This window comes from Siniperca chuatsi, linkage group LG4 (assembly GCF_020085105.1).
Source record: "Siniperca chuatsi isolate FFG_IHB_CAS linkage group LG4, ASM2008510v1, whole genome shotgun sequence".
In the NCBI taxonomy this organism is placed as follows: Eukaryota; Metazoa; Chordata; class Actinopteri; order Centrarchiformes; family Sinipercidae; genus Siniperca; species Siniperca chuatsi.
Genome location: NC_058045.1, coordinates 8,825,435 through 8,835,332, shown reverse-complemented (window position 1 = coordinate 8,835,332; position 9,898 = coordinate 8,825,435). Strand labels below are relative to the sequence as shown.

Genomic DNA, 9,898 nt, shown 5'->3' with positions numbered 1-9,898 from the left:
GGTGACAAATGACATGCTCATGCTGTATGTGTATTTGATATGTTGTGTGTTCCTTCAGCACACCCTGGAGACAGCACTGCTGTCAGCCAGCCAGGAGATAGAGATGGGCTCTGATAACCCTGCTGCCATGCAGAGTGTCATCCAGCAGAGTGACTTACTGCAGAGCGGCCTGCTCAGCACCTGCAGAGAGCTTTCCAGAGTCACAGCTGTGAGTCATTGACGCACACTACACACACTCATGCTGGACACTGATGCTCTCTTTCATCAGGAGTGGTAGTGAGATGAGATGAGATGTTTTTTCCTGCTTGTTTTCCGTTTAACATTGTCATTCACAAAGTGTATCTCTCCGAAACCAGGAGTTGGAGCGGTCGTGGAGAGAGTATGACAAGCTGGAAGGAGATGTGACTCTGGCTAAGAACAACCTGCTAGAGCAGCTTGAAGCACTGGGAAGCCCTCAGGTAGGATAATTCTTGAGACTGAAGCTGCGCTGCTTTAATCTTGCATCGTTTTTGCTGTCTAACACTGGCATGGCATAATTTAGACTTTGGTTGTACATATACTGCAGACCTTCAAAGAAAGCTGAAAATGCGGCAGATTACCTTGAACACCTAGTCATCCTAGTCGACACTTTGTTTGACTTTGGGGAACAAGTAAAGAAGATTTCTGTACTCCAGTGCCCTTAGCTGTAGTGTGGAGGGAAGTTACTGAGAGATCAAAGCAACATTGTGAGTGATTGATGACTATAGCGACGATAGAGTAGGTCTTAATTAAGTCTGTCTTTTATCTTGTCCTCCATCGTGGGAGAGGTGTAGCGACTGAGAGAAACTGTTCTAACAGTCAGAGCCAATGCTAATTCAGAGTAGAGAAGTCTGAGGGCCAGCAGGGAGCCTGAACATCCTCTACTTAAGTGGCCTTCACTCACAGACAAACCTGTAAGGAGGAGATAATTACAATTTTTTGTTCTCTTGCTCTTCTGCTTTTCCCTGTGTCCAGAACACCAGTTAAGTGTTAATCTGCAGGTAATCTTAGGTGATTTGTGAACGTGTGTGTGTCTGTTTTCTGTGCACACCCAGACGGAGCCTCCCAGCCAGCAGCACGTCCGCATCCAGAAAGAACTTTGGAGGATTCAAGATGTGATGGAGGCCCTCAATAAAAATAAAGCTCAGAGAAATGCTGTTGATGGTATGAACTTCTGTGGGCCCAAGATCAACAGCAAGCACAACAATGAGGTGAGGCACCAGAGACACCAAATAAAACACTTGGTCATACAGTTCTCTAGCACTGAAACAATTCAGCATTAAATCGATTAGTTGATCAACATTTATCAAGCAAAAATGCCGAACATTTGCTGGTTCCAGCTTCTCTTTTTTATATAATTGTAATTTGAATATCTTTGGGTTTTGGACTGTTGGTCGGATAAAACAAGCAATTTGAAGACGTCACCTTAAGGGAATTCTTTTAGATATAGACTAAATAATTAACCCATTAATTGGAGGAAAAAAATCAATCATGAAAATAATCTGTAGTTGCAGCCCTACAGTTCTCTTTACCCAGATCTCCTGTAGTTCTGTAGATGATGACCAACTTAAGCTGGGTGCTCAAACTGCCAACCCTGCTCATGTGAGTGGTGGTATCTGAGTGGATGTGTCAGTCACCCTGTAACAGCATGTGGAGCTCTCTCTCTGGCTAATCAGCTGGTTTGGCCATCCTGGGGGCCAGAACTACTCTGTACCAGATGGTGGTTGCCCTGAGCGTGCGTGATGGCGCCATGTGTCACCTTGCTTCCTGTCCTGTCATGCCCTGTATAATCCCCAGGAGGAGGACTCGGCACCCCCACGGCCACCCCTACCCCAGTCCTATGAGCCCAACCCCCTCACCGTGCCCCCAATGCCCTCTCATGCTGGTGTGCGCCCTTCATCACTCCACAGGCCGGAGGACAGGAAGGCCAATCACAGGAATGGCACACACAGCGTAAGCTTGTTGACCCGTTGACATCATGGTTGACCCTGTCCTCAGCTGTGTCATCACTCATCATCGCTTGCCGTGATGGTTTTTACTTTCATTTTGACAGACATCTCATGTCTTTTGGATTGTTTTTGGTTGGATTGTATCCCTTTATTTACTTGATGCCATACTTCCATCATCTTTTTTTCCCCAGTTAGTTGGATGAATCCTCACTTGCATATTTTTTTCCCTCTTTTTAATTGAATTGCCATGTCTTGTCTGTGTCTCTTTCTGTGTGTTGAAAAGTAGGGACTTTGTTCTGTTTTGTTGTGTTCTGTCCTTGGTTGCAAACTTAGCTATGTCTGAGTTTGAATGTGTCTGCCTGTTGCCTACTTTTTCATTTGGCTGTAAAACATTGTGTCGTACTCAAACAACATGGAGAGTTGTATACATTTATGTTGTTAGATTGTCCAGTCTGTAAAAGCATTGTTTTGTAGAAGAAGGATGTTTGTTTGCCACTGTCTTTGAAGTTATTCTGTCAGAGAAAATGTCACTTTTTTTTCAAATGTTATGTCTCAGTTTGGAACCAAACTCTCTATAACTATGAATCAGTGATGTTCTGTATGTGTTGAACTTGTTCTTTCTTTCTCATCAGCAGGGCCCAGACTACAGGCTGTATAAGAGTGAACCAGAGCTCACTACAGTGACCGAAGTGGATGAGAGCAATGGAGAGGACAGATCTGAACACCCGTCTGATAGAGAACATTCTGGAAACAAAGGTACGTTAGAGTAGAACAACGGCAAGTAATATGATGCCACTTTCTGATAACTGTGCAGTTTTCCAATAAGTTATCCATTTTGGTGACACTAACAAATCACTATCAATCGCCTAATGAAATTATAATGTGTGACCTGTTTCTAGCACTTATTGTTGCCATGGTTACCATGGCATTCACACAGGCGTCACTTTGACACAGAACATAAATACAAGTTCAGGCTTTTCTCCAAAGGCATAAGCTAGGCCAGTATATCACAAAGTGACCATTATTTGGTGTATAGTGGTTACCATGGATACAGTGGCATTTGCACCTGCATTTGTTTGGATTTAATTTGCCTAAATTTGATGAAACAGCTTGCACAGCATACTCCAGATGTTCTGACTGATTACACTATAGCTCCACATGTGTTCCACACCACCACACAATTAATAGTAGCAACCTGCTGATGCTGACTGCAATTGCTACCGGAAATGCTGTAATTGACAGTAGAGTGTACTAGATGCCAGATTTTATATTCCCCGGGTTAAACTTGAAGCTCACCGATGCACAGACGGTTTTATTCTACAAACTTAAGAAAATATCTTTATTATCTAAATTACCTCAACGGATGGGAAAACTCCAGTAGCTGTATTATTTACCATTCTGATACTCTTAAGTACAAACTTATGATAGAGCTTATTTAAATTTGGAGAATTAGAAGAATCTTCTTTTACGTCACATACATACTGTATTTAAATATTGTGCAAAGTTCATATAGCTGTATCTTTCCTAAAATATAGTATACTCCTCAGTAAATAGCTATTAATGTCTTATATAAGAGCAAGTGCTTTGTCACTGAACCAGGTGGCTTACTGACCTCTTGTCTTTTTTTTTACCTGCCAGGGATGTCCTACCCAGTTGGTATTGTCCCACCCAGGACCAAATCTCCAGTGCCTGAGTCTTCCTCCATAGCTTCATATGTTACCTTAAGGAAGAGCAAGAAGCCTGACCCCAGGACGGTGAGTCCCTGGACTTTAGTCCTTACTGCTCTGCGGGTAATGTGACTTCTAATAGTAACTGTAAATTGTTCTTAGCATGTTTTAACCTTTTGGACCATCAGATGCTGCTAGTTATTGCCATCAGTTGTTGGGAACCAAACCAGACATCTTTGTCTCTAAGCAGTAGAAAAACAATAATAATAGTGATAGTAACAAATGCATTTTGCTCTTGTGTTCTTTTCTTGTTATATCGTCATTGTGAGCCTCCTGTGGGCAGCAGCAAACTGGCTGCCACTTAATTTTCTTGAATTCGTTTACAGCCCTGTTAATTGGTTGTTTTGGTTATTAAGCTGTTGGTTGAAAGCTAACATGTGGCAGAAGAGGCAACTCATCTCGGGGCCAGGGTGTGACTCATGCTCTTAAAACCAGGCTGTCATAAAATAGATGCCAAGCTTAGTTTATACAGTTTCCAGCCTCAAACACTATCAACTTAAATATACTAACCATGTCATTAGTGCACCACATAGTAGGGTGTGTCCTGTTTTTAGTGTGCCTGTATCTGTTTGTGTTTGAAAAAAAGATGGACACAGTATAAATGAACCTATGTGAACTTTGTGAAATGTCAGCTGCACACACATGCACACATACTGTAGTCTTCCCTGTAGGCCATATAGCCTACGGTTGTAAGAGAGTTTGTCACAGGCCTGTAGAGTTCAGCTTAGGCCCTTGGATACCAGCCTCTTGAACAATCTGGACAGTGGAGCCTGCATCCTCAGGCTCTGGACTGAATCCAGATCTGTCAGCCCCTCTAGCATGACACAAACCTGAAAGTGAACGACTTCTCCTCAGTTCACTTCACATCATCAGCCTATCGTGCTCAGGCATTAACAGGCCCCCAGCACTCTCTGAGTGCACCCATGTGTGCCAGCAGGAGCGTGTGTGTGCACAGCAGCCAGTCGGGTTGTTTCCATATGTGTTTTGCTTCTTTAAACAAATCTAACAGTCAAGATTAACATAATAACCACAATAATGATTGTGAAATGGTTCTTTAATGTTCATTCTCTTAGAACCAAAATGAGCACAAGTCCAAACGTTTTTCCAGTACGTGCAGTATTGCCAGAGAAGTTGCGATTATTCTACTTGGTCAAGTTTAGATTGTTTTCAACAATACCTACTATTCGCTGCATCATGAGATCTGACCTAACCACACCATGATGCCATTTAGCTACACACCCGAACTGTGGCTCTGCGTAGTAAGAATTAACCATGGTGACATTTGTCTCCTTGCATTGAAAATTTGACAGTGATGCTACATAATTATTACCTTCTATTTATTGTGTGTGTTGTCTGTGTCCCTCTGTGGTGTGCTTGCATGTCTGCGGTGGTCCTCCCTGGCTAACAGGAGCGTCCACGCAGTGCGGTGGAGCAGCAGCTGTGTGCTGTGGAGAGCGGCCGGCCCAGGATGAGCGTGGAGGAGCAGCTGGAGAGGATTCGCCGCCACCAGCAGGGTGCCCTCAGGGAGAAAAAGAAAGGCCACAGCATCCGGGGTAGCAGCCAGGAGAACACGCCTTCTCGCAGTCACTCATTTACTAAAGAAAGCAATTTTCGCAGCATGCAGGTATTGGTTGACACTAAGGCAGCACTTAAGTTCAGAGTAGGCTGAAATCAAATCCTGGAATCCTGGCATGTGATCTGATCTCTGCATTTTTGTCTTGTTTTTTCTGTATCTTTTCTAGTCCCAAATGAGGCGCAGAGATGAGGTGATAAGCAGTGACATTCTGGAGCTGGAGGCCTCACTCAGGCAGCAGGAGGTGGTGAGGGACCAAGAGACGCCCGCCGAGGAGATTGCTCGTCTCAAAGAAGCCTCGCAGGCTGACCACTTAAATGTGGACCGAGAGGTAATGCACAGCAGTTAGAGGGCTAATTATCACAGGCAAATTATTTAGGAAATGTTTACCAACAACACAAGTATTGTGGATTTGATTCTTAATACCACAGCAAAATATCTGGGGTTTTTTTAAACTAAAGTGGAATAATTAAAGAAACTGGCATGGTATTAGTGCAATTAAAAGCCAGTAAGTATTTTCTAATAAATGATTTTCTGGAAAAACTGCCATGGTACCTTGAAAGTATTGCTTCTCAGTGTAACACCTCTTGTCATGCTTAATGAGTGTGCATATAGCAAAATTATCAGGGAAATAATGACAATGTCTTATTTGACAGGTAAGTTTTGAAAAGATAAATTGTTCTTTGATGTTAGCTAGATGAAAAACCATGGTACTGCGGGCCACAGTGCGTTAGACACCATATTTTATTGTCAAAACAACTATAAAAATGATTTGTTTACTCATATTTTAATCACTGCTATACCATACTTACAGGCCCTCCTTAGAAATAATTTACTTCATTGTAATTACATTTTTAGAAATGACTCTACCAAAATGCGAAATTGCAAAACACTGCAGCCAGGATTTTTTCCAACACCAAACTGAGCATGACACAATGACCACTTATACTAAAATCTTTTCACAGGCTGCCTATACCGCATGCACTTGATTTTAAGGTGCTTCTTGGTGTTTTTAGAAGAGTTCACAGCCTTGTCTGAATTACATCGATGAATTCCTTCCTTTCATTCCTATGTTCCCAACTGATCTCTGCATGCCGCAGAATGTCTCACATTAAGTGTTTCTCGCTCTAGGACAAAGCCTTCGGTGATGCTCCATTTAGTTATTATACTCCCAAAATGTGGAACAGCCTCCTTGTACTGTAGATGTTGACAAGCATCTGTTATTTGTTTATAAATGTCATTTTCTGATTTACATCTGCATATTTTTGTTGTTGACACTTTTAGTTTATGTCTGGTTTTATTTTATTTGTAAAGCACATAGTATTCCATTCATTTGTATGAAGTGTGCTTTATAAAGTGTTTCTTTGTGTTGTGTTTCCTCAGCTTTCTGTGCCTGACAAAGTGCTGATTCCTGAGCGTTATGTAGAGTCAGACCCCGAGGAGGCTCTGAACCCTGAGCAGGAGGCTGATAAGCAGAGGAAAGTTGATCGCATTAAAGCCCTCATAGCCAAAAACAGGTAAACACACCTTCATGATCTGACTGTACCAGTAACTTTTTATTAGCAAGGACAGGGTTGCTCAGACCCTTGAAATGTTAGGCAAGGATCCTTTGGTGAAAGGGCTATCTTTGCAGGTGAGCACTGACTTTCCCCCGCAGATGTCCCCGCAGTGAGGGGTAAGTGTGGTGTCATAGCAGGACATCACCATATATGGCTCAAAAGGGGCCTGCCTGTTCTTCCCATGCAGATCAATGTCTTAGAAGTGCAGAAAAGTCCCTGCGCTTATCTCCTAGCCACTGTGACATTTTATTCTAATTGTCATCCCTCTTGAATTGCTTTAAAAGAGATAGCTTGTCTGCCCTGGGGTAAAAAAAAAAAAATATTTATAATTAATGTGTGTGTGTGTGTGTGTGTGTGTGTGTGTGTGTGTGCTCCCAGCATGCAGAATGTGCTGCCTAGTATGGCTCTAAGCCCAGAGGAGGAGACTGAAGAGGAGGTTACCGCACAGGAGAAAGAGAAGATGATTAATATCTCCTACGAGCTGGCAGCAGAGGCCTCCAAACGCAGCAAGCTGGTAGCAGGTACATCTCTAGAGGAGGGGGGGGGATTTGATAAAAAATAATGCATGTAATAAAACAAAAGCTGGTGTGAGCCTGTTCTTAAAGATCACTACTTTTTATTGTGGTTCATCAAACTGCAGCTGCTTCCATTGTGTACGTGTACAGTCATTTATCATTGTAGTCTCAGTAGTTCCTTCATTAATTGAATTGACTTCAGTCATTATTTTCTGTGTTGTTTGGCCATTTAGCTGCTGATGATTTGTTTTTGTAATGTTGTGTGTGTCTGTGTGTGTTCAACATGTTGCTCTGTTTCATTGCAGTGAAAAGCCTGTCGTCCTCTTCCCCACCCCTTCCACAGTCTCCTAACACACCCCCTCAACTCACTGATGGGTCTCACTTCATGTGTGTGTAGTAGCACCAGTAAGGGCCTTGATCAACCTGTTTTGTCCATACTCACAATGCTAAAATGTTCTTGGTGTTTTAATTGTTGTCTCTGGAGAGAAAAAGCAAGTCAGAATGAAGGGTTTAATGAAAGGTTATGTAAAAGTATGAGGAGGGGAAACTGGAAGTATTCTGTGTTGCTGTAGATCCACCATTTTCTCTCATCTTGTGGTATTTCTTGTAGTCTGTGTAGTCACATGACTCAACTCATTGTTGCTGTAGTGCGATTATTTTCTTCACATTTTACGATATTTGTTGTTGTGTAATGATAAGACTGTAATCACTCAGTGGCCACTTTATTAGGTACACCTGTAATGCAATTCAATAACAGCTCAGCCATAAATTTTACCTTTACAAAGTTTGTAATGTTCCGTTTTTGTTGACATTGTCAGAAATGAATTAAATTCAATTATATGTTTATTGCTGAGGTCATAGTTAGTGGTGGTAAACTATGATCTCAATGCTAAAACATACATTTTAATTAACACCTCCATAACAGTGACAACAAAAGCTGAACTTTATAGGGATCATAAAAATAGACTTTTTGGCAGATGTATTGGATTGCATTAGACTGTGCAGTTGTACCTAATAAAGTGGCCACTGAGGATAGTATAGTAGAAATTTGAGTCTTGGGTAAATCTTAGGTATCCATTGTCTAGTATTATTTTTGGAGCATAATTTGACCTTTGCCCCCCTTATAAAATCTCACCTTGTCTTTCTGCAGCACAGGCTCTGGCCTCAGTGAAAACTTACACATGAAGGAAACAGCAGTAGAGGTATAAAGATACCCCTGAAGACTTCCCCAAGGACATCAGCACAAGAACATGGATTACAGAGTGTAAAACTGCCTACTCCGTACTCTGGGGTCTTAACCTCTGACATCTGTATGCTCACTGTGACGTCACCAACAACACTTTCTGTGTGACATTTCTCTGTTATTGCCCCTCTTTGGGGTGCCACACTTTCCTCAAACTGGCAAGACAATACAGCTTTGATACTGTTATCGCTGCAGTTCCATTTTCAGTTTTTACAAGGCTTTTAAGGTTATTTTTATTATTTATATGGTTTTATTAGGTTATTGTTTGAATATGGGCCAACGTCTGTCTGTCATATATATATATATATATATATATATATATATATATATATATATATATATATATATATATATATATATATATATATATTAGGCTAATAGACTGAGCTCTGTTGTGAGCCAGGGCCTGTGACAAAATGTTTTGGGCCATGCCACATTTTTCATTCACGGTTCACCGTCAGTCCAAAATGGTTTCACATAATTTTAGTTCACTTAAGTCTTTCATAATTCATCTCAATATGTATCCATTTATTGAAAAGAACATTTGTCGATATGAGTTTATGAGAGATATAGATCCCTCCATTATAATGAAAAGAGGGGCAACTTTATTGCTGAAGACAAAGATTATTTGTAATTTCTCCTGTTTCTGGGTTGTAATTATTTAAAAATGGGATCTTCTGCAGTCCCTGTCGCATTTTTGCCGACATTTGTGAATGTTCTGGCTTAAGTCACTCTATACTATCTTTTTTTTTATTGCTTGCTGAGATATATTTAAACTGACAGAAGGAAAAAATCAGTTTGGTTCTAGTTTATGAAATGTTGGTTTGAAGTCTTGGAACAAAAAAAAACATTAGCACATGTAAAAAGCAATAAAAATGTTTGTGGATCCAGGATTATTTTTTGTGTGTGTACAAAGTGTAATTATCAGAGGTTTACTGTGTATATACTGTACATGGTAAAGCAAGATGGGAGGATGTATCCAATATATGGTTACATACTAGATTTGATTTGCAAATATTCATATTCCATCTGTTTTATATCATGTTAAATAAATGTTGCTGTTCTTAATAAGCGGTTGCATTTTGTTCTTTATCACCCTTGTGACTAACTGCAATGGACAAGCTGAGAATAAAGCCATGTAAAACCTACTCTCTTGTGTTCATGAGCTCAGGTTCAACTTTCTCCTGCAACATGAGAACTGTGGACTTGTGTACAGTCAAATATGTTAACATTAACTCTGAATTTTGACACAATATGGAAAAGCTTATCCTAGATTTCTGCATTCAGGTCATAAAACATTTGTGAACATTCAGA

The 9,898-nt window shown here is 40.9% G+C and overlaps 1 protein-coding gene across 29 annotated transcripts in view; it reads left to right on the top strand.

Moving 5' to 3' along the window:
* LOC122874634 (pleckstrin homology domain-containing family A member 5-like) overlaps positions 1-8,890 on the top strand; it is an 87,951-nt gene extending 79,061 nt beyond the window's left edge. For 7 of the 29 annotated variants that reach the window (XM_044192771.1, XM_044192770.1, XM_044192766.1 and 4 more), the window contains 12 exons: positions 59-208; positions 357-458; positions 1,074-1,229; positions 1,816-1,971; positions 2,600-2,723; positions 3,606-3,721; positions 5,103-5,318; positions 5,437-5,598; positions 6,651-6,784; positions 7,205-7,347; positions 7,647-7,728; positions 8,492-8,890. In XM_044192771.1, the coding sequence (XP_044048706.1) occupies positions 59-208; positions 357-458; positions 1,074-1,229; positions 1,816-1,971; positions 2,600-2,723; positions 3,606-3,721; positions 5,103-5,318; positions 5,437-5,598; positions 6,651-6,784; positions 7,205-7,347; positions 7,647-7,728; positions 8,492-8,549 (1,599 nt within the window). In that variant the 3' untranslated portion in view covers positions 8,550-8,890. Of the gene's footprint in view, positions 1-58; positions 209-356; positions 459-1,073; positions 1,230-1,815; positions 1,972-2,599; positions 2,724-3,605; positions 3,722-5,102; positions 5,319-5,436; positions 5,599-6,650; positions 6,785-7,204; positions 7,348-7,646; positions 7,747-8,491 lie in introns of all 29 variants that reach the window. The other 22 variants (XM_044192787.1, XM_044192786.1, XM_044192779.1 and 19 more) reach the window with 12 other exon arrangements.
* Positions 8,891-9,898: the final 1,008 nt, after the last annotated feature.